The sequence below is a fragment of the Acipenser ruthenus genome, chromosome 1, assembly GCF_902713425.1.
Source record: "Acipenser ruthenus chromosome 1, fAciRut3.2 maternal haplotype, whole genome shotgun sequence".
Classification (NCBI taxonomy): Eukaryota; Metazoa; Chordata; class Actinopteri; order Acipenseriformes; family Acipenseridae; genus Acipenser; species Acipenser ruthenus.
In genome coordinates this window covers 29,681,852-29,706,902 of record NC_081189.1, presented here as the reverse complement: position 1 = coordinate 29,706,902, position 25,051 = coordinate 29,681,852, and the positions used below count along the sequence as shown (strand labels likewise).

The 25,051-nt window shown below is 37.5% G+C and overlaps 1 protein-coding gene across 1 annotated transcript in view; it reads right to left on the bottom strand.

Moving 5' to 3' along the window:
• Nucleotides 1-725: 725 nt before the first annotated feature.
• Nucleotides 726-25,051, bottom strand: part of LOC117420396 (sorting nexin-30) — a 29,555-nt gene continuing 5,229 nt past the window's right edge. Inside the window, exons 2-9 of the mRNA XM_034033816.3 lie at nucleotides 18,837-19,025; nucleotides 13,354-13,464; nucleotides 12,922-13,080; nucleotides 12,125-12,320; nucleotides 11,139-11,338; nucleotides 7,875-7,961; nucleotides 6,814-6,966; nucleotides 726-6,414 (exon numbers count right to left, since the gene is read on the bottom strand). Coding sequence (XP_033889707.3) covers nucleotides 6,340-6,414; nucleotides 6,814-6,966; nucleotides 7,875-7,961; nucleotides 11,139-11,338; nucleotides 12,125-12,320; nucleotides 12,922-13,080; nucleotides 13,354-13,464; nucleotides 18,837-19,025 — 1,170 coding nt within the window. The 3' untranslated portion in view covers nucleotides 726-6,339. The remainder of the gene's footprint in view (nucleotides 6,415-6,813; nucleotides 6,967-7,874; nucleotides 7,962-11,138; nucleotides 11,339-12,124; nucleotides 12,321-12,921; nucleotides 13,081-13,353; nucleotides 13,465-18,836; nucleotides 19,026-25,051) is intronic.

The following is a 25,051-nucleotide window of genomic DNA, read 5'->3' as shown; positions in this document are numbered from 1 at the left end:
TGATACCAGTTGATAATCATGTTTCCCTTTCTTTTTCTCCTTTTTAGTGCTCAATATTTTTTTAATGGCAATAGCAGAGCTACCACAAAATTGAATAAGTATATACAGCACAAAGTATAAGTCAACAATGCCATAAATATGAGTTTATTCAAACGAAATATATAACCAGGCCAAAAACCTAAGGAAAACAGTCAAAAACATACGAGCTTCCATATAATATATATAAAAGGAAAACAGTTAAAAACATACGAGCTTCCATATAATATATATAAATCATCAAGAAAAAATATACTGAGAACAGAAGAGTGCAAAGCATTAGTGCTGAATTAGTAACCAAGTAACAGCACTCATTAATAAAATGTAGAAAGGAACCACATTTTCCAGTCTGGATATATTTAGTAATACAGGCTGCTCACGACTGCCTCTCTCCAGTGGGAAACTCAGAGTGATGCAAAGCTTTCTGTATAATCTCAACTGTTACAGAAAGTAGGAGCTCATAAAAATCAGATAAATGTTGGTGAAACACACATCTACAGTAAGTATGTGTGCATTAACTGAAGAGTAGTAATACATAAAATACATATATTATACTATATTTAAAAAAAAACAGGGTATAAGGTCACAGGTACATTTGTTTTTCTATGTTCTTTTCTTGGATTTTATACAGAAAATAAGTAAAAACACATGAATTGGCTCAGTACAAAGATGCAAGCTGCTATGTGCCATTTGCTTTTTTTTTTTTTTTTTTTTTTTTTTTTTTTTAAACTAATCATGGACGAACAGCAAAATAACAAGGAGCCGATTTAAAAATGCAAGGTAAATCTAAAGCTCTACAAAATGTAACTTATTAAAATCACATTCATTTAAAACACAATATATACAAAAATGAATTCAGGTCTTGGAGGTGTAGCTAGCTGAGAAATATAGAAGTCCTCACAAAATGTAAGAAGCCTCGATTCACAGACACTGTTGTACAAGTAACAGGAGCAGAAAACATAGGCACACCTTAGAGTCTGAACTCAACCTTGCTTAAGTTGCTGGTACTAGTTTCGTGATCTGATGGTTTTAAGACTGCGTCTAGACGAATGAAAACTGGTCTGCAAAACCTGACACCACATCGAAAGAAAGAATGCGGTTAACTGGGAGTTTACATGACATGAACATTTTAATATACAAGAGAGCAGCACAGCTCAAGTCCAGACAATTGATAAAGTGGTAATGAAAGCCACAGTACACATTTTTATTACACACACAGTTTTCCCCTAACAGCAATGCACCAAAGCTTACAGCTTCAGGCATCTATCAGAGGTAACAACACTTCACCTGTCTGGATTAAATCTATTAACCAAGGTAACAACACTTCACCTGTCTGGATTAAAATTGTAATAACCAAGCGTTTAAAAACATTTTCTTACCATTAATTTCACAGAACAACATTCCCACAATTCTCTTGTTGTATTGCAGCCATTCTTTTCACTCAGGTGAAGTCATTCTCTCCTGCTATAAGACACACGTTCCCTGCCTACTACCATGAAACTTCCAACGAGAACAGTAAAAAAAAATAAAAATTTAAAACAAAATGCTCAGCACTTGTGAGAATGTTATGCTAAAACAAGGTGTAAGAATGTTTAATGCCTTTTAAAACGTTATTACACCAGAACATGTAGTGTTACTTACATATTCAGTTGACGGGGAGGGGTGTGGGTCAACAATTCAGAAGCAAAAGAGCCATTATCTGGACACCACAAATCTCCCTGTTCCTGCATTACAAAATAAACAGTTTAAGTACTATAGACTATACAGTACCCTCAAACAGATACTAGGACACTCAAGTATTATGGCACATAAGGGTTTCGGCTCCACTGTAAAAGGAGAATGCAATGGTACTATAAAGGAAATGGAAGGCACCCATAAAGTGTTGTATTAGAACAAGGGAGTGGCGGCTCCCAAGTAGCGCATCCAGTAAAGGCGCTCCGCATGGAGTGCAGGATGCGCCCTATAGCCTGGAGATCGCAGGTCAGAATCCAGGCTATGTCATTGCCGACCGTGACCGGGGGTTCCTAGGGGGCGGCGCACAATTGACCGAGCACCGCCCGGGTAGGGAGGTATTAGGTCGGCAGGGCAATCCACGGTTCACCACGCATCAGCGACCCCTGTGATCTGTGTTGCGCTCCTGCTTCACTGTGGATCTGCAGTGTGAAAAATGACGGATTGGCAGGAACACGTTTCGGAGGACGCGTGTTTCAGCCTCCGTTTCCCCGAGTCGCCGGGGGATTGCAGTGATGAATTGGAATAAAAATAATTGGGCATTCCAAATTGGGGAGAAAACCGGGGTAAAAACCATTGGTGACGACTATTAACAATTTCTTTTTGGAAATAAATGTCTCCTGCATTCCTCAACAAATAAATATGAGGCCACACAGTCAGCCCTTAAGAACAAAAACAAATAAACATATGGTGTCTGGTACTATAACTTAGGCAAAGTAGTAGGGGCCACTACAGCTAATCCTAACATGTATAACTTTAAGAGTAATTTGGCATGCCTACAATTTAATATCTCAAAAGGCACTTATTTAATGACAAAAGTATAAGGGTATTTTACTCTTTACATTTCATTGCACTCCTTCCCCTTTGTCCTGTGACATAGCAATCATAGTGTAGGCGTTGCAGTATTAAACCTTCACTTTTAAAAGTTTATTTATATTTCAGTATTTAACAGTTGTACAAATATGTAAAAAAAAATCTTCCTACTGATTAACAAACATGCATAGCCTCAATCTGATTGCGATTTGCTGTCATGAGACTGTTGTATTGTCTTATCAGGTTTCTGAAAGAGAGGGGTGGCTTATCTCTGGCAGATTATGTAATATATCTCAAAACAGATATCTACACATCACCGCCACAACTTGTGGCAGACTTGATCCAAAGCATGTGGAACAATATCTGTTCTTTTGCAAAACATTTGCATTCAATGTTAACCGATGTAATCTTAAGCAGTTGGTACACAAAATTGTATTTTAATGTGAGGAAGATTATACAATGCAGACACTCTGTTTAAAAAAAAAAAAAAAAAAAGAAAAAAAACTGTGTTGGATCCAAAGCCACATTCCTTTCATGTCAATCAATAATACTTACATACATGTCAGGGATTGCATGTGCATATCAAACTAATCAAACACTTGAGGGATACTGCATTATAACACTGAATCCTACCTGTGTGATAATAAATACACCCTAACCTTATTTAACAGTGTGCATATTAATTGAAAATAAATTGACTTGAAAGACAGAAAAAGCTGAATTCTCAGAAAAGTACATGCACGACGATGTGTTTCTACCTGGCCTTAAGGAAACCATTCAAATGCTGGCGTAAGTATTTATTTATGAACTCCAGTGGAGTGCAGCTCAAAAAGAGGACTTGTAAATAATAATAAAAAAAAACACAATAGTTTGCTTTTAGCTTCATAAAACCTTTAAATGTCATACTTTCCTGTTTAGTTATTTATTTACTTCATCCAAAACTTCAACCACTCTAATCATAAACACAGAGGTTAGACTATAACAAACTGTTTAGTTTTTCCTCACAAGTGATTTAGAACTCCTGCACACTAATACATATGCTATAAAACTGTTCCATGTAGACAGGTTACAAAGTGCTTGGAGTGGTAAAAAAGTAATTCTTCATTTCTGTAGTGCAACAGACATCTCCATAAGTCAGTTTAGCAATACGTCTTTAAAAACAGATTACAAGTTTAAAATAACTGCTTCTCAAGATTACAAAAAGACACAAGGGACAAATGCAGTTCACTTTGCAGCGCTGGAATACAATATCCTGTTCTACTATAGGTTATAAGTTTAAAAAAATAAGTGTGTATTGAAATCATTCGGTTTAGCTTTTTTGTTAAACAATCACATGTTTCCAGTTATATATTACAAAATGGCATGTTACAAAAAAAACATAAATGCTAGCTTCGACATTTGTATTGTATCTATGTGGTCAACAGAAGTCTTATTAAAAGTCTGTTTAACTCAAATCCACACTCATTGAAGACCATGTTATTGTTTAGGTTTATCTGCATGACATTAACAATGGGGGATTATATGATGGAAACATGCTGAATAAAGTTGAAATTGTATTGTCCATAAAAAGTCAGTTGTTCCGTTTCTGATAAAAAAAAAAAAGGCAGTTTGTTTGCCAAGATCAATGCTTCCCCTTCAAACGTCTTTAGTTGTGCAATATTTAACTTAGTCTAAAATGTCTTAAGATTTGAAAACATCAGAGTTTAAATATAAAAGCTTCCTGCATGGTATTTTATTTTTATAATTAATTTTTAATGTACTAGTTTGTCAATGAGGTTCCCTTACTGTATTCAGGGACATTTAGTTATACTTGTACATTTAAACTCTACAAACAGCAGAAAGAGACATGTTTTCAAAGATGAGACAAAAAAAAAAAAAAAAAGGTTTGTGTGCCTTTAAAGTTTTCTATCATTTTCACTACTACCCTGATTATTGGGGAATTGGGGGGAGACTGCCTTTCTCTATGCATTGCAGTCTAACAGATTTCACAAAAAAAAAAAAAAATCGGAAACTTTAAAAATACACATTTAAAACAAAATGAAAATCCATCATTTTCAAATAAGGATGAAAAAAAAAAAAAATCAAAAAACGTTACTTTTATAAAATTAGAAAGTAGTCTTTTAAGCTGATAAACTGACCAGAAATATGTCTTTTTATAAAGTATTTACACCCTAAAATAACCATAACTGCTCCAAACACAGTATATTAAGCATACAGAAGCTATGTCCCAGCTCATACTCTCCTAGTCTGTTAGTAGTCAGTTATTACTGTGACTGCAAGACAGTCCCCTTGTTATTTTCTTTTGAAGTCAGACATTTCCAAATCAGGAGTTCTATTTCAATGCATTTTTTTTTTATTACAGGTATAACCAATCTCTATTTTACATCCTGAGCAGTGGGGTTTTTAAAGTGAGAGAGAAAACAATTTTGTCAAATCCATGTTAATTCTGGCTTGTACTCCTGAACTATATTGCTTCAAGTTCCATCTGTCACATTGCTGACTATCTGAGGAATGCTTAAAAATCTGAAATCAACCCCCTCCCCTTCAACCAACTCTTAATTTACTGCACCAACTTTTGAGAATCGAAATTTCTGGCAAGTTTAGTAATATTATTATTTGTTTATTTAGCAGACGCCTTTATCCAAGGCGACTTACAGAGACTAGGGTGTGTGAACTATGCATCAGCTGCAGAGTCACTTACAATTACGTCTCACCCGAAAGACGGAGCACAAGGAGGTTAAGTGACTTGCTCAGGGTCACACAGTGAGTCAGTGGCTGAGGTGGGATTTGAACCGGGAACCTCCTGGTTACAAGCCCTTTTCTTTAACCACTGGACCACACAGCCTCCTATAAATTTTAACTCTATAAATATTAACTCAACACTGGTCTATTTTAATTTTTATTGTCAAGTTGGGCACTGTAATCTGCCATGTTGGTCTAAATTGAGTGCACTGGTACTTGATACAGAGCTATGCAAAACCAGGTACTGGTCATGTACACTGGTGGCAGCTTTACACAACTTTAGCTCAGAGTGCAATTAGATTTGCCTCATGTGTGAGTGTCTTAAAGAAACAGGAAAATCTGAATCCTAGAACCTCCGATTCTCTGCATAAAATGGTGATGAGCTGCTGTTTGGCCACTCTAGACTATACACAACATACCGTCTCTCTGTTTTTGCAATCTTTGTCCAGAAGAGTACAATCAGAGTGCACATTTCTGATATTTGCACAAATTGCGAGAGAACAACTTCCCAAAGATCTTACACAAAAACCTTTCAACACTGCACTATTCCATGTTCTCTGCACCTAGTACTCCACTGCTCATTTTTGCTTCATTTCATTGGATCTGAATACATCAGCTTTGCACATTTCAAGGGCCAAAAATAAATAAATAATGCACACCAGAGATTTGCTTTAAAACTTTACAAACCTCCAAACCTTTAATCCTGATTCTTTGGAACGTTAAATCCAGTATGTTTACTCACCCAGCGTTTTAAATAAAATTAAATAAAACTGTCCACTTCACACAGCTGAAGGGTGGGTTCGTAGTACATGGCTTGGATTTTAGAAATATAAAAACACATTCAGCAAAAAACACACGTTTTGAATGAGTTCACATTGAGCCCCCTCCCAAGTCAATGTCCTTGACAAGCACACAGAGGCATATGAGAGTGAAGTGTAGTGATCATGTGCACTTTGTGGATGCAGACAGGCAGTACCCAGGAAACAGGTGGAGTGGGTGGGAAGGGCAGGGGGGCAATTATGAGGGCATTTCTCCTTTGCCATCCGGTTTATCCTGTAAGAGTGGAATGATGGACTCCCACGCTGCAAGGCACTGGAAATTTAAACAAAAAACAAAACGGTTGCAACAGAGAACTGACTAACAGAAATGCATTTTGCTTCACAACAACCTCACAAGCTATATCACTAACATTAAGAATTCAAAATACTTAAGATTTCAACAGGAATAAAAAGGTTGTGCACTTTTATTTGAAAATAAGTATGTCATTTAAAAGAGAATTCACCTTGTGCTTAATCACAGGCAGGTGTCCCTCATTTCATTAGAGCCAGGTGCTTCCCACCCTGGCTCTAATTCTAACCCCAAGGCATTCTGGGGATGTAGTCCTGTACTACACCTCTCCTCCTATTCTGCCACAATAATGTAAGATAAATTGAAATATAATTAGGTAGCACTAACAGTGGCTTTTCACAGTTTTTAACCCTTTAAACCCACCTTCTCATAATACTGGATGTTTTTGTCAGCCATTCCTGTGAGCAGCAGCCTAAAGTCCTGCCTCTTGTTGTTCTGCCACCGATCCCAGTCAGCCTTTAGGTCTGCGTTAAAGCACTCTACCCGGTCTTGGCACTTTTCAACATCTGTAGGTGCCTGTGGAGAGGGAGCATGGTCGAGCAGTTATACTACCAGGGCTATAACCACCACTGCGTGTGCTGTTCTGACAGTGATGTAATAACACTAATACAACTGACTGTAGGTTGGTGCACAAGACTGATTCTATCGAAGACGATTTTGATTGGATACCGTCGCCCTCTGATTGGCTGGACAAACTTTGTAATTCAATAAAGATTAATGACTTGTCAACAATCACAGACCCCCCCCCCAGTAGCTTACACATCTAACAGAATAGGTAAACATCTGAAATCTGAAACATCATCATCCATCCTTTATTTAACCAGGTAAAACAGAGAACACCGCACCACTTTCAATTGGGACCAGAAACACTTCAAAAACGTAACCCTCAATTCTGAGGCGAGTTATGATTGTAATGTTTGTAGTTACTGAAGACTGATCACTTGCGCAAATGACACTACATTTAAATGCAAGATACATTTCATTTATTTAAAATTATTTTATTGTAAAAATTTCCATCAAGGTATCCCCGATATCCTAAATCCATGCACAGTTCAGAAACTGTCCGAAAGACCACCGTGGGGCCTAAAACATTTGCCCAGCTTTGTAGCAGCAGCACTGAGGCAAACAGGATGTGCATTAAATATGGTAGGCAAGATGCCAGATCCCAGCAGTGTCTCCTTCACACCTGATACCTATTTATGTGCTCATGAAGGTGCACAACGACAGTAACAGAGTACTACATCTGGTAAAGTAACAGCTACACTGCATTACCCATACTTTTCTGCAAACCAGTCCTCACCACAACCCTGTGTGGGGACAACAGGGGTGGATTACAAATGTATTTTATTGGGAGAAAATATCAAAAAAAAAAATGAGGAAATCTACAGCTTTACTGTAGCTGATAATGCAAAGAATATACTTACAGAGTTCCGCTCCTCTTTTCTGAATGCCACAGCCTCCAACTTGGCCTCATATTCTGCTTGGACTTGGTCCCTTTTCTTCAAAACATTCTACAAGACATTAGAAATTAGGTTAGGATACTGTATCGCTTTCCTTCTTTAATTTGTAATCTTCAGTGGTTCTAGCTGCTAAGGAAAAAAAATAAAATAAAATTCTGAATTTCAGAGAAGTTGTCTATTTAAAACCAGAAAACGAGGAAGAAAGCCAACCAGAATATTACAAAAAAAAAAGAGAGAGGATACGATGATAGCCAGAAGTATTTTCCGTCTTGATGGTTCTGGAAAAAAGAAATATTAAAAACCAGACATTTTCCAAAAAAACAATACAAAACTTCACACCAGTGTGTTGTAACACGTTTGTTGTCTATTAAAACCCTGAAAATGTATGTTTCTTCTGAAAACTGTGAACTCTGCCATTTTTATACTATGCAGTATTGTATATCCACTTCCTTAAAGGTGTCTAAGCAACAAGTCGGTTGTTAAAGAATGCATAAAAATATATGAAAATTATTTAAAATGGTCAACTGGGGAATGATTCAGTCCTAGGTTAAGACCAACAATTCCACGTCCCATCGAAGCCAAGGTCTTGAGTACCAGGGTTTAGATTTGTACATATACGTTTCAAAGCTTTCTTTAAAGCCTACTGTGACAGAGTAGCGTCGTGGGCCCAGATGTTATTCGGCAGGCAAAGAGACTCAGAGACAAGGAACTGCAGTTAACGCGCTTCTGCGCTGTTTAATCACAAAAAGAAATCAAAAAGTCAAACAAACACTGCTCACAGAGCAAAAATAAAACAGTTAAACAAAACAGAACTTTCACAATAAAACAAATCACAAAATAACTGGCGCAAGGGCCAAAACAAAAGGTTTAAACAAAATACAAAAAAGGTAGGCTGGGCATTAGCCTTCACTACACTTCCTTTTTTCCAAAAATATACACAGAGACCAAACAAACACTCACCCAAAACACCTTCCACCAAACAAAGGATTTTCTTTTTTTTATAGCATGTGGCTGGAGCCTAATTATCAATTATTCAATTAGCTCCAGCCACATTCTCACATGTATTTTGGCAGGGATAGGAAATTAACCCCATCCCTGCCAGCCACCACCAAATCACCACACAACAATATTATTTACAGGCAGGGCCCTGCCCTGCTACACCTACATATGGAAAATAAACCCACTTCCACTTTTTTTTCTTAAAATCTACAGCAATGTGATATTCATGTTTACAGAAAGTCATATGTACATAGAGCACTTTCACTCTCTAAAGCATTTAATGTAAAACTAATAAAGCAACACAAAAACAACTGGCTGCATGCCTGACTTGAGATGACTGGTAGGATATACAATACGATCAGAGTCCTTAACCTGTTTTTCGTTTAAGATTTTCCTGGACCCAGCTGTCCTAACCGTGCACGTGGCATGCTGGATTTGTGAGCAATAAATCCTCATCACTTGGATTTCTTATTGTGTTCCATTGGAGAAGAAATACAATCATCATCACTGATGCAAACATGTATTGCTAGTTGCTAAGTAGCAGGATTATTCCATTTAGTTCATTTCTATTCATATTCATTAAAATGTGTAGAACTTCACTGAACCAAATCCAATATTTATTTTAACTTTTTGAAAAGAAAAACAGGTTAACAATTCATGTTTCAGCTGTGAAGCCCTTTTCAAGCCAGATGAATGGCTTTGTATTATTTAACGAATCCCCACATCATATAAACCTTTTCTATAAAGAGAATTGCTCACTCCCTGTCCCAGATATTTCAGGAGGCTGGTCTCCCTACAGTCCCCAGGTCTGAAATTGACTGAAGTCAGTTATAATGCCCCTAGCCTTAGGAATTCAACCCCTTGGTTTATTGGGGATGTACATTCTGTGAATGTTTTTAAATCTAGACTTCAGACCTTTTTTGTGAAGTACTTTGTGATGCATGTTTGTTTTCTATAGCACTGGAAAAACAATCTTGCAGCTTGCCTGTCGTAACAGTGCATGTGAGCAATACATTTAGCTAATCACTTGGATTTCTTATTTTTTTCTATTTGCATTACAGAAGAAATCTCTGTCTGGAAGTTATTAAACCCATCTCACCCAGCCCTATAATTGCTCCTGCCATTTCAGCATGCACACTTTCAGAGAGAATGATGGCTCTGCCGATTGGAAATACAGTTACTTAAATCAGTGTGTGAAAATGCTGACATTAAACAACATTGTTTTCAATGACGGCGTTTACATGTACTAGTCATGACAGTTTTCCTCACGATGTCACACAGTCATGACTGTAGAGTCGATTTTCATGTGCATGTAAACCCAGTAAATGATTTTTTTTACTGCAAAGGCCAGCCAAGATTCCATCTGCTGCTAAAGTGCGATCCTTGCTTTCTACTGCCCTCCAATGGAGTAGCAAAATTTCCAGTGATAGATAATTCACGTTATACATTCAATACTCGTAGAAATAGTGTGACCCCAGTTTCCAGGGTAGAACCGCATACAAAATATCATGCTGATTGGTTATAGTCTATAATAGCAGTTAATAATTAAAGTGGAGACACCTCTTACTTAATGGTTGTTTTAAAAAAATATCTAATAAAGTGACAGTAGAACAAATGCTGAATAAAAACTACAGTGATGGCTTGAATATAAAACGAAATATTTCAATCAAATAAAGAAAAAATTACCTTAGATTTGTCCATAACAATACGACAAGAAATACACCTATTGAATGTCATTGTGCATGCACTGTAGCGAGCTTTATTTCTGCAATAGCAAGACTTTTTCTTTATTACCATATACCACAGTCAGGGGACAACCGCACCCAAATAAGCAAGGTGAACAGGTGATGAAAATATTTGCATTTGAACTGCAAAAAGCCTGCACTAATAAATTGTGGACATTTTTTGTGATCATGTAAATTTCCTTCTGGGATAAAAGGCATAATATCTTATTAGTGCAAGTGTCCTTGTACATAACCTTTTACTTTGGAAGGCATTTTCAATTTTTACCATTGTGGAACAGTTTGAAATCTCAAAAGCAAATCCATTTGGACTTGATCCGAACTACCCTCTTTGGGAAAACCTGGTGCTACATGAAGTGTAGTTGCTGGCAATGGTGTAAAATTCAAAACAACATTAAAATATGACAGTCGCCATTTCTCAGTGGGGGAGCTTCACACATTCTCGGGGGACTCTCTTCAGTCACAGCAAGCCTGCTGGTTGTCTTACCTTCATGGACTCTATGTAGAGGACGTATTCCCGGAACACAGGCAGGAACTCCTCACTCATGTCCTCGGTGAGCTCCTCCAGTGCTGTGCTGCAGTTGGCCACGCAGCTCGACACCCCCTCCAGAGGCTCTTGCAGCTCCTCCTCAGCAGAGGCCCAGCTTGAGTACACTGGGCCATACTCCCGCAACTCCACTAGATACTCTACACGCAGGGAAACATGGCACTGTCCGTTACCAACTGCAGTGTGTGCAAATGACAGCATGGGCAGGAAGCCTCCCCCACAAGTGCAAGTTTAGTTCACTCCAGATTTTACTTTCCAATATATTAATGCTTACTTCATGCAAAACCGGTTTTGAAAATTCTTATTTTCATTTAATTTGTGACTTGACCAATAAAGTGATTGATTTCACAGGATACGCGAGAGCCTACCATTGTGGTGCAGCCCTCGGATTTCTCTTGCTCGGGTAACATTACAGTAAAAAAAAAAGAAGGAGGTCCTTATAACTGCTACACAGGAAGTGCATTTTCAGTGTGGTACTAGGATAAATTGTCTGGAGCCTTGGCGGTGTGTAAACATTAACTTAGCAAAATAAAAGGAAACAGACAAATCAGAGGCCATAACATCTGATGTGACTGATTAGACTCAGGTAAAGCCAGGTATAACTCAAACCACTATTCAATTTCTCCCCCCCATGTCCCTTCACAGAGTAACACTGCACTCTACATAGACCTCAATGAAGGAGGCAGCATTACACCACCTTCCAATTTGGGTTAAATGGCAGCCCATGTTTACAGTTCCAGCCACGTCTTTGTCGCTGTTAACAGCATCGACACACACCACTGGACATCACAAACCACATAACTTTAAGCCAAGTAATATGTAAAAGTAATAGTATGAACATGGTTTGATTCAAATCAAAAACACTGATCTATGCCATGCATTTATTGTTGAAGACCATGAAAAGTCATTAATGAATCCGACTTTACCTGCTTGCTCCTTGATGATCCTCTGTGCTATTCTGTCAATAGTTCCCAGCTTCTGTGTAAACATGTCCAGATAATCCCCCATAGCTGCAAACTCTAAGGGTCTACTCCTCAGCTTGTAGCCTCCTGTGACATACTTCACGGATTCTCCCATTTTCGACAACAAAGCCATGCCTTGTTTTTTATAGGAATTGAGATCCTTTGGAAATGGAAAAGATCTTTATTACGACATGCATTAAATTACAGTTACTAGCATCTATTATACATAGGGTTTACGACTTTAGGTTTTACCCTTTAAGATATCCCCAAAACAAAACCAGAAAGAAAACTGAACTAATTATGTTCATCATGGTATATTTTACTAATGTTGGGTCAAATATCCAAGCTAACATTTTTCATGTATTCGAAGGCAAAACAAAAATAATAAATAAATAATAAAAAAAAACACATGTCTGTCAGCCAGAAATTACACAATTGATAGAAATGAGAAATGAGTATCAAAATGTGTTTTGCCTTGCAATGATTTACCTCCTTGCCAGAATTTGTGCAACAGTTTCTAAATTAGCAAGAGGAAAAATAGCTCTGTGTGTGTGGGATTTCTATATACCGTACATGTTTGAAACCAGTCTCTATTGCAAAACACATTTTTGTTTACTTGTAATAAAATGACCAGTATGGTATTACATTTATGTATTTATTTTAAATACATGAAATAATTAAAAAATAAATAAAAGAACAGGCGACCAAGAGGCTTTACCATAGAGACGGCCCCTTCTTGAAAAACAGTATCTTCCACTTACCTTCGCGGAGAGGAATACATTGAAATTGTCATTAAAGGAGAGGACAGGATGATCCGCTATCCTTTTCAAAAACTTGTCAAGGGCCTTCCGCCGAGTCTCCACAAACTCTTCTGAGAACCGGTCAACAACCCCTTTCACTACAAACTTTGCTGGCAGTGGCTGTGAATACATCATTTAAAACAAACACATTTTACTCTGCAAAACAAAATAAAACATCAGATCTGTAATTGTAGATTTAAACTTTAATATGTATGATCATATTTTTACAATCTCCTACTTTTAAGCAGGACTATTCGGTGTACAGAACTTATTTTATAAGCAAGTCAGCCATTATGAAATATTGCACTTTAGAAGTTTCCTCACAATTCCAATGGTGTCTACACTGACTACCACAGGAACCTCTGGTTTAGTGACTTGTGAAATACTGCCTACTGGAATGATATGTGTTGGCTGTGTGTCCTCCAGTTTATTCCTCAGCCAATCGAAGTCCTGGTACCGGCGACGTACAGAGTACTCAGGCAAATCAAACTCTGTCCTGGTGGTCTAAAGAAAGAACATAAAATTACAACAGTCAGGGGATTTGAACATCTCTGCAGAACATCTGTCAAGTCATTTCTAAATTGCAGTTGAAGCAAGCAACAGAAGGTAGACTTGGGTTACAAACGGTATAGTTCCCCCCCCCCCCCCCCCCAATTACTCATATTGGTTTTCAATCAATGAATATTTTTTTATTATTTATATTAAAGTTTTACAGACTTTTTTTTACAGAAATTGCTTAAGTGCTTTTTTTTCTTTTTATAAAGATTGCTTGTTAATCTACCAGAAATTGTATAATTTGTCATTTTACTTACTAGCTAATATTCACTAAATGCTTGTATTTAACATGTTTTCTTGAATTATCTTGTATTAAATGCAGGGTGCCAATGCTTTTGTCTGCTACTGCATATACATATACCAGTTTCAACCAATCCCTATCTTAAAATCTGCAATACCACCTTAAATATCTTCACATATTGTACAGTGCCTTGCATAAGTATTCACCCCCCTTGGACTTTTCCACATTTTGTAGTGTTACAACCTGGAATTAAAATGGATTTAATTAGGATTTTTTGTCACTGATCTAAACAAAATAGTCCATAATGTCGAAGTGGGGAAAAAAATCTATATTTTTCAAAATTATTTACAAATAAAAAACTGAAAAGTCTTGATTGCACAAGTATTCACCCTCTCTGCTGCGACACCCCTAAATATGCTCTGGTGCAACCAATTGCCTTCAGAAGCCACATAATTAGTTGAATGGAGTCCACCTGTGTGCAATTAAAGTGTCACATGATCTCAGATTAAATACACCTGTTTCTGGAAGGCCCCAGAGTTTGTTAGAGAGCATATCTAAACAAACAGCATCATGAAGACCAAGGAGCTATCAAAACAAGTCCGGGATAAAGTTCTGAAGAAGCACTAATCAGGGTTGGGTTATAAAAAAATATCCCAAACTCTGAACATCCCCCGGACCATCGTTAAATCCATTATTAAAAAATGGAAAGAATATGGCACAACCGCGACTCTGCCTAGAGAAGGCCATCCACCAAAACTCAGTGACCAGGTAAGGAGGGCATTAGTAAGAGAAGCAACCAAGAGGCCAATGGTAACTCTGAAGGAGCTGGAGAGATCCACAGCTGAGATGGGAGAAACTGTCCATGGGACAACTATAACCTGGAAGCTCCACAAAGCTAGGCTTTATGGAAGAGTGGCGAGAAGAAAGCCATTGCTGAAAAAAACCCATATCAAATCCCATTTGGATTTTGCCAAAAGGCATGTGGGAGACACAGCAAACATGTGGAAAAAGGTTCTCTGGTCTGATGAGACCAAAATTGAACTTTTTGGCCTTAGTGCAAAACGCTATGTGTGCCGCAAAGCCAACACTGCTCATCACCCTGAGAACACCATCCCCACGGTGATGCATGGTGGTGGCAGCATCATGTTATGGGGATGCTTTTCATTTGCAGGGACTGGAAAACTGGTCAGGATTGAGGGCAATATGGATGGAGCCAAATACAGGGAAATTCTAGAGGAAAACCTGTTTCAGTCACCCTAAACACACAGCCAAAGCTACACTGGAGTGGTTTAAAAACAAGAACCTGAATGTCTTAGAATGGCCCAGTCAAAGCCCAGACCTCAATCCGATTGAGAATCAGTGGCAAGACATGAAAATTGCTGTTCACCAACGGTCCCCATCCAACTTGACAGAGCTTGAGCAATTTTGCCAATAAGAATGGGCAAAAATTGCAGAATCCAGATGTGCAAAGCTGGTAGAGACTTACCCAAAAAGACTCACAGCTGTAATTGCTGCTAAAGGTGCTTCTACCAAGTATTGACTCAGGGGGGTGAATACTTATGCAACCAACAAATGTCTTTTTTTTGTTTAATTAACTTTTGTGTCACAATAAAAAATATTTTGCACCTTCAAAGTGTTAAGTATGTTGTGTAAATCAAATGGTAAAAATCCCAACTAAATCCATTTTAATTCCAGGTTTTAACACAACAAAATGTGGAAAAGTCCAAGGGGGGTGAATACTTATGCAAGGCACTGTATCTAGAGTATGTATTTTTAATTTTTTTTTTTCTGCATCAACACTTGTATCTTATGAGCAAGCCGATATAATTCACTTTAGATAAACATCTTGTTTCAACATAAAATAAAACAAGCAACAATATAAAATGTAACCAAGACACCATTACCATGGTAACAGCAGGACACACTTTTTCTAGAGATTAGTCTTAATGGGGTTACTCAACTCTATTTGGCAAGTCAAAGTAACACACACTGTTGTCACATTCCGACTTGATCAGCTGCATTGTCCGTTGCACTCTTGTGGCCAGACCAGAACACTGTTATATCCGTGCAAATGCTTGAATGCTAACAGAACTTACTTCTCATCTTATATTTTTTTTGTCAAAATTGCAAAAGGTCCATTGAGACCCAAAATATTATTGTAACCGTTTGACTAATAGTTTATTTTATTGATAATTGCCTAAAGCATGCCAGCTGTAGCTGCTTTTGCTTTGAATATTTCTGTATTTATTTGTATTCCCGCTGCACCTGTATGCAATAAAGTATTTATAATGCACAAGTAAATAGATAGAATTATTTTTTAATGCAGAACACAAAGTCAGAATAGGTCCTCTAATTAAACTTAGGAGGAATAGAATATCCTTATTATTATTATTATTATTATTTATTTCTTAGCAGACGTCCTTATCCAGGGTGACTTACAATTGTTACAATATATCACAGTATACATTATTTCACATTATACAGATATCACATTATTTTACATACAATTACCCATTTATACAGTTGGGTTTTTACTGGAGCAATCTAGGTAAAGTACCTTGCTCAAGGGTACAACAGCCGTGTCCCCCACTGGGGATTGAACCCACAACCCTCCGGTCAAGAGTCCAGAGCCCTAACCACTACTCCACACTGCTGCTTATCATGCAGGAATCGTTCTACATATCACTGCAAGGCGCTGGTCTAGACTGTTTTCTCCCCATTGAGTTCTATTAATGGTTCCTATTTTTGGAAAGCAGGTTCGAGATCCTGTCACCCATACCAATGGAAGAACATATCAAAGTTTAATTTCTAATAACACTACAGTAATAATTGAATATCAAAACACCAGAATGCTGATTTGCTTTTAATCAGTTATTTCTATCTGTAGTGCTAATTAATCACAGGAGGTTTGCACATTTTAGTTTCCTGTATGTGATGTTCTATTTCAGATGGTCTGTGAATTGAATTAGGATCTCCCTAAACAGGGACATCAAAAGTACATCGAGTGTTTTCTTCAGCTCAGTACCATCAATCAAAACAATTCAAATAAACCTCATGAATCTACCTTTCTATATAGGTCAAAATATGCAAAGAGCAGACAGGTTTGTAATTTGAGAGCCTCCTTTATTTTAATATGGATTAATTTAGAACCCTTAAAGAGACAGTATCATAGTTTAACCTTCAAAGTGTTGTATGTGCATTGTTTTTAAAGAATGCACATATACAACACTTACTTCAAAAGGTTTTGGTGCTGTTTTGGCATTCTCATGTTTTCCCATATCAGAGAGACCTGCCTCCTGTAGGATGAACTGAGGAAGTACTACTGAAAAATAATTCTGCAGGAGCAACCACTGCAGGAATCAAGATTTAACAGCTCAGCTAAATATAGGTTTTTCAGAGTTGGTTGATAGTTCAATAATTTAAATGTGTGCTTACGCAGTTACTTTCTGTAACTTGGCTCAGGGAACTCTTGAGTGAGAATTGGTGCTGCATGGTCTGCATGGGATGCACCATGATGCTACCTGACCGGAAGGAACAACGACGCTAACTCCAGGATGGGAGCAAGAATGTAAAACACTGCAAGCCAGCTTCAGGGTAGAGCGGAGATGCTCAAAGCTGTCCAAAAGTACTGAAAGTTATTTCAACTGATACGGGACGATGGGAAACAACAGAGCAAGGTTCAATATTTGTCATAAGTATTGTTTTAACTTTAATACTTAAGTGAATTATATCTAGTTCCAGAGTATTTAAAATCTCAAATTAGGTTGTCTGTGCTAAGATTTTAAAACAAATATTGACTGTCAGGATATGCATTCATGTTCACGTTTATCCAAAATTTGAAACACTCATTAATAAGATCTACAGTACAGTACACCCTTGCTATAAAGAACCTGTTTGGGTCCAAGCCTTTTGTTTGTTATATCGGGGGTTTGTTATAGCGAAACGACAATCAAAATGAATGATAAACTGTTGGATTAAGTGAATGAGATCAGATAGTGAAAAAAAGTAGAATTACATGTACCTGTTTGTCTCATGAATGCAGTATTCTGCCTTTGCTTTATCCTATTTGTTAAATTAAAATGCAGTACAAAAAGCAACAATCCCAACACGAAGCTGAACTTTTATTCAAAATCAATCTGACATGAATCGTTTCAAAGTGCACCAAATCTTAATCCAACAAGCAAGAATCGCAAACTGATCTTTTATTCCAAATCAACCCCACATCAAAAGTTTGACACAAAAAGTTCATGAGATCCTCAAGTTTTTTTTTTTTTTTTTTTCTTTAATCAGTTTTGCTTTGCTGCATGATTGCTGAACAAGCCAAAAAACAGTGCTTTTGACAGCCTCCTTTATCCAAACGATCAATATAAATTTCCAGCTTTGTTGCAACATAAAATTATTTTTGTTTCAGAGGTATAATTACACAGCGTGCGCTTTTTATTAAGACAAAATAGTTGACTTCACTGAGGAGGTGGCATCCCATGCGTACAGACCGGGATGTTGATAGTGTGTGTTTATAGGTTCGTTATAGCCGAAAATTTGTTATAATGAAGGGCGTTATAGTGAAGGTGTACTGTACTTAAATAATAAGATAGAGGAAACAAACATTTTGACACAACATTTCCGCATGTTCATGGTTTGGTCATTCTTCTAAATGCCCTACCACACAGCAGAACAGATAAATAAAATGCAATTCAGGGTTATAGGATGGCAAAAGTCTGTATGTGGGTAACATCAGCACAAGTAGGCTGAAAGCCAAGGTCTGTGACATCACTGTTTTCAATTGACTTCGAAACGGTGCCACAGGTATGATTTCTTTTTCCTTTTTTTTTTCTTTTTTCTTTTTAAAGCAGGCGACATCAACCATGCTGATATGGAGCACACATCATGGTAAAAACTGAAAGTGGCACGCTGATGTCATGAAATTTTTCTGTGATGTGTCGTGGAATACAGAAGGTGAAATGCGTGCTCCGATTGGCTGAAAGAACGTGAGCAGTCTATAATATACAGTAAGTCAATGTATTTTTACCTTCTAAGAAACAACGCATAGGAACACACCTGCAGCACACAGATCCCTTACCTTAGTGGTGACTCTGTAAGTGATGTAAGTCTCCATAGTGGAAACATGCTTTTTGGGGTCATCAACTGTGACAAAAAGGTCCCTGGTCTCTCCATCCAGGTCATCGTCTAGCTGCAGTCTGTTGAGCAAGGAAGAGGAGGAAGCAGGGCTGGATGTGTCCACTGGGGTACCATTCGGCAAACTTAAGTCCTGGAAGAGAAACAGACCAAACCAAAATCAACTGGTTGTTTCCTTTGCGATGTTGATGTCCAATGAAGTACTTTCTCAATAGACCCTTGTGATTTCACTACTCCCTCCTGTTAAATTTCTTTAGTTTTTTGCTTCAATTTGGTATCTGCAGATATTTAAAAGAAAGTTGCAGCTACGTCTTGGTAATATAACCAAAAGCAAAGACATCAAGATACAGCACTTTATCTATTGTAAACATTTGCATATTAATGTAAAATGAATGAATGCAAAACAACAAGTGAAGTAAAAAAAATAACTGTATCTATTTATTTAAATTATCACCAAAAAGACATTCTGCCAAGTTGTATTTGTTGTGGTTTTTATTGTACTACTCTTTTTATTAAAAGAACCAAAATTCGCAAAACAATGCTGGCCATATCATGCGCCTACAGATTCTGTCATATTTCAATTCTGCCACTGATCTGCTATAGACACGCTCTACCTCATTTTGATACCCATACAGTAAGGTGCCTCTAGAAAGACCAACATGGATAAAATTTTATTTTCACAGGGGCAAATCTTAAAAGGAGCCTATTTTCTTGTTAGGCCCCGGACTACTGTAGCAGTACAATAAAAAGGGGGACTGACTGCCAGAGTGAAAAATAATGACCTTGTTACAGCATTTCCGTTAACTGGTAAATACTAGGTCAGACGCTTTCAAAAGGGCAGGTAGTTCTGCTTAATTAAAAAACCAAGGCTGCTAAGTGAAAGGAATCGTAAAACCACCACACCTTTTTCACATCGGCCTATTTATTCTTCATAACTACGTGTATGTGTATCGCTTTAAGAATGGACAGGTGTCACACGAATGACGATGATGCTTTGAGTTGTGACTGGTAAAACATTTAGTGATCAGTCACTGCGACGAGCAGCAGTTTTTCCTTGCGGAAACGCTGTGTTAGGTCAGGCAAACTGAAACAAATGGGAGGCCCAGAAATCAAGACGCTGGGGGAGCCATTCTCTCAGTGTATATGATCTCTTGGCTCAGGTGGCTGCAGCCTTGCACAGGAAAGAAATCTGTCAGAGCGAAATAACTGTCAGCATGCTGAGCCCAGCAATCTGAATACGAGGCTAAAATACAACTGCTGGCCATTTGCTTAATATCTCGTCTTAAATTACCTTACAGACTAGCAGCCTACATGGTCACTGTGATGCACATGCTGGAAAGCACCCACATTCCTACAAATAAAATCAGTATAAAAAAGACTTTGCACTAGTATGGTGCATACATTACACCTCCAAACGAGATGCAAACAGGACAACAATTTGGTCCACTCTTTACCTACAGGATGTGGTCTATTCAACAGTCATGAGAGTGGCTAGAAAAAAAAAAATACTACTCGAATGCAGTCAATCAAGCCTCTCAAAAAATGCAGATATACTTATAACACTTTTTTTGTACAGATCAGAATTAAATACCATTAGGAATATAAAAAAAAAATTAAAAAAACTGCTTGCAAATGAAATGCAAATGAATAATAATAAAAAATAATAAATAAATGAAGAGGATAAACAATTCGCCTTCCTGGCTGCATTAAGGACATATCCTGAACAAACTGATATACAGTACATTTTATTGTAGGACTGCTTTATTTTTTAGTGCTTACTAAAACATAGGCGTTTAAGAGAAATAGACAGTGTTTTACCTTAGTTAAATATTAGCTTTGCAGCTTTGTCATTCACATCTGGCATCACATAATTAGCGGCCTTGCTTAAGTACATAATGGTGCCCCGTGGCACGTCAATATTGCATAACACACCTAAACTGAAGGGAAATTTGCACTGAACATTGGAAGGGATCACTGGGTAGGCTATGCTTCTCTAAGACTACATGTTAAATTGAAAAACTACTTTTAACATTATGCAACTTATGCAAAATAAAAAGAAAGAAAACAGCTTGCATTTCATACAAACAAGTACTTTTGTGGCACTAATAAAATGCAAAGAGAAATTTGAATTCAGCTGGGCACTGCAGTATATTTTTTTTTCCTAAACGAAGAGGGATGCAATTTGTGAGAATATTTCTTTTGTGATCAGTATAGTGGCTTCAAATGTTTTAAGCTGGTTGCTTTAAAATGTTGCTGACAGTGACACTGGTTACTTCTCTATATATCTCAAACTGAGATTTAGCAGATAACTAGAAAATAGCAGAAATCTGCCAAAAAAAACTGAAGAATCTCATCACTGCAAGAGTATGAATTTGACAGTTTAGTCTTCAATCATGTCTAGATATTTCAAAATGTCCCAATAGTAACCATGCACTGAAAACTGATGCAACCTTTCAGTCTACACTAGCTGCCAATTAATCACCAACTTACTCAAGCTGTACGCTGTAAATGTGTCTAAAGCATAGGGTTTATTTAAAAGTTGCAGCGTCCCACAATTATGTTCAGTTTAGAGTAAAATACAATTCCTGGGTTAATGTTTACACATTCCAGTTTTGCCTTTTGTAAACTCTGCTGAAACGTAGTTACTGCAGCTGCAGGAACACAGGATTCCTCCCTCATGGAGGCTTTATATCAACGCTTCAGCCACCCTCCTGCTACCACTGTACCTGCAGCAGCAGCAGCCAGACTGCCATCTAAGCTCGGTTTTACCTCAGAGAAGCAAAACACCAAGTAAACAAGCAGAAGGGGATTTACTCTTTTGATGTGTTTGTACACTGTAGCACTTCACAAGAACAATATATAAAAGGGTAATGAGGCAACAACCTGTTTAAATGTGTTTCTTAAATCCCTATCATAGATGGTGGAGGGGGGATTATTTTCCTGGTCCAAATAAAATGTACTAGATGGTGAGAGCATTTATTACAGTACAGTATGTGAATGCTGTTTCCAGGTGTCTCTTAAATAAAGAACTAAAACAGTGGTTGCAGAATTGTAAAATCTTGAATGACCGTGTTTTATCTTTCATTTCCTCTTTTCCATATCCGTTCCTCTTTTATCCTGTTTTTGCACAACCAAGAAGAAGTTATTTTTATGAACAAAGACAGGCTGCTGCTGAGGAGAACAATTGTCTTTTCATTGTAGCAGTTTACAGTAGAGTGCCAGGTCAGGTTATCAGCATCAACCTTTACATGCAAGCTGCTTCTCAAACTTGCTCTATGAGCCAGGACAGCAGCTGAAAAACACCCCAGCTGTACTGCAATAGTTTAGCAGTAGATTTTGCTCCGAAACATCATCATCATCATCATCATCATCATCATCATAATAATCTGGCTGTTTGGCCCCTGATAAGTTTAACCCAAGCACATTATTTTGTATGTTACTATGCAAGGAAAATAGTAGAAACAATAAACGTTCTGACAGTAAACTAGTCAGAGGGCACCATGTACTCTGTCAAACATTAGTCTATAGCAACTTGATTACATTCAATACAGCAGAACATAAATGAAATAAAGGGGTTCAAAATAAAAAAAAATTAAGCGACAGTGCCCATCGATGAAGGGTCTACCATATGGTAACTGACCATAACTGGAGTTATGCTTCCCGAACCACAGGCAACACGGTAGAGCTTTCATGGAGAGGGCGCTATTGCTATTAGAACAACTGTTCTCATTATTTCTTTAAAAACGCTCTAGAAGCAAGGATTTACCTTGAATTTTTAATGACTTGTCAGGTTTTAGGAAAAAAACAAATAACTTTATTGAACAAATAACCTCTTACTTGTCAGAGTTACATATAATTTATCTGGACAGTGCCAGATAACTGAATGAAGCAATACTCAACCGTCCATGTCTCTGTTTGTTGTTGTTGTTGAAAGATGCTGGCTGAGCTGCAGTCGAGCTGACAGGCTGCGATTGGCTGACTTTGCAGTTGCAGGTACTGGACTGGTTGCTTTCATCGGTGCAAAGTATTGATTGGCTGGTTTTGGTGGATAATAAACTAAATGTGGACCAGTTGTGTCTTGTTTAATTTTTGTGGTCCAATAGATGTAAACTGAGCTTTCATTTCGGCAAGTCAAAATGAAAAAGCCGGTACTTGCGCGGATTGATTTTAAATTTGATTCAGTTGATGCTGTGGCGTAGCAGTGGGCATCTACAATCCGATAGAATCATGCTAGGACTACAAGCTGATTGGCTGACTATACAGAATCATTTTCTAATAATCACAGGTACATTGTACTGTATGTGTGCTGGGACTGGTGTTGGTAGTCAGTTGTACATGATATTGGAGGAAAGGAACCAAATGGTGTCGTACTAATGCACTCAAGACCCAGCTTTACTCCTCTCCTCCCTAGAAGCAAGACACTGGTGAAAAGGAACATGCATGATCAAATGGCTGTGCTCTACAGACTGAATTCTCTACAGTACTTTTGCTGTGCAGGATTATAGAGATTAGTGAGGCATAGCTAATATATGGATGGAATGTACCTATTATTTCTGTCCCTCTTGCTTGTATGAAAATCATATTACAGTATCTTAACTGCCCAGCACCAGGAGGCATAAATGAATATGGTCAGCTAGTGAAGCATCATTATTTCCAAGCTGGAGGCCAGGGGAAAGAAATCGCACGAAACTCTTAAAGTTCATCCTGTAGGGCAAAATATGTCTACACAGTAGTGGAAAAAAATGAAAACGTCCATTATGAATTTTGAATAATCTCATAGCAGTTTATCAACAGAGAGGGGCAATTTTAACAAAAGGTAATGCTGCAATGTAATACAAAAATGTTGTACTGAAATTCTCACATCGCCTTTGTGCCAAATCACACCTGCAGGACACCATAGCTCTGACCTGTTGGCTTTGCATAAATCTTGTTGATACTTTGATAACAAAAATCTTGTTGATACTTTGATAACAAAAGAGATGAAAATTCCCCTTGATCAGACTATATAAATGCAAAACTTTGAAACGTACAGTATGTAATTCATTAAAAAGCACCATACAAAATGATAGATAGATAGATAGATAGAGATAGATAGAATCTGAAACAGACAACTTTGAAATTGTAAAACTGTACAGTAGCTTTAGAGGTCTAGTTGGGTCCTCTCTCTGTCTTAGAATTAAAGCAAGATGGGACTGGATTGTCTCCATGCCCAGTTTACAGTTATGTACCAACAATCAGACCTTTAGATACCTGCTTTTAAACCAACAGACATTTGTTCCACCACTAGTTTTATATATTACATTACAGTACCACTAAATGTATAGACTAGATGTTACATGTTGCAAAATGTTACAAAAACCTGGAACCTTGTCGTGTAAAAATGTTTTTGCAATTATAACATGGATATACAGTAAGTGCATCAAACAATGATCATTACTATTTTAATTCAATTTCAAAAAATAAATAATAATGATTAAAGTCAATATGGACAAGTAACAATTTATTAACAAAAGCTCCCCCATGTCTGTTTAAATGGTATATTTAGCCTTGAGTTCAAAGTGGTGCAGGTGCTTTGAAAGGTAATTAACTCAAACAGTCAAGGTTGTGGGTAAAGTGAAAACTACTGCAGAAACTAGAAAAGAACACAGCCTGGTGAGGTATCTCCTCTGACTGAAAACATGTGAAACAAGGATAGCATTTCATTTTGGAAATGGTATTCAGAGTGTGAGCCACAACCCCGCTAAATTATCTGAATCCACAATCTCAATCTCAAAGTGGGGCTTATGGATTAGGCAGGATAAATCACTCAAAGAAAGTCATTTAGAAAGACTGTATGACTGCAGGTACAGTAGCTGAATCCTCCTGAAACTAAGCCTTCACTCTTTTAAACAAAGCTCTGGGGTACTCTGACTTGGGAACAGCACTCTGAACTGTGCAATTCCTTATTGCTTTCATGCTGCAACAAGACACAAGCAAAGTTCAGAGGACCCACTAATATTTACTACATATTTAAGAACTCTGCAATCCCTTTTGGGGTCTCCATGGTAACACCAGTTAAAATGTATTATTTTAAAGAGTTTAAATGTAAAAAAAAAAAAAAAAGTTTGGAGTAAAATGAAAAGCTTACTGTAGTAATTTTCCCCCATTTTAATCTTTCTC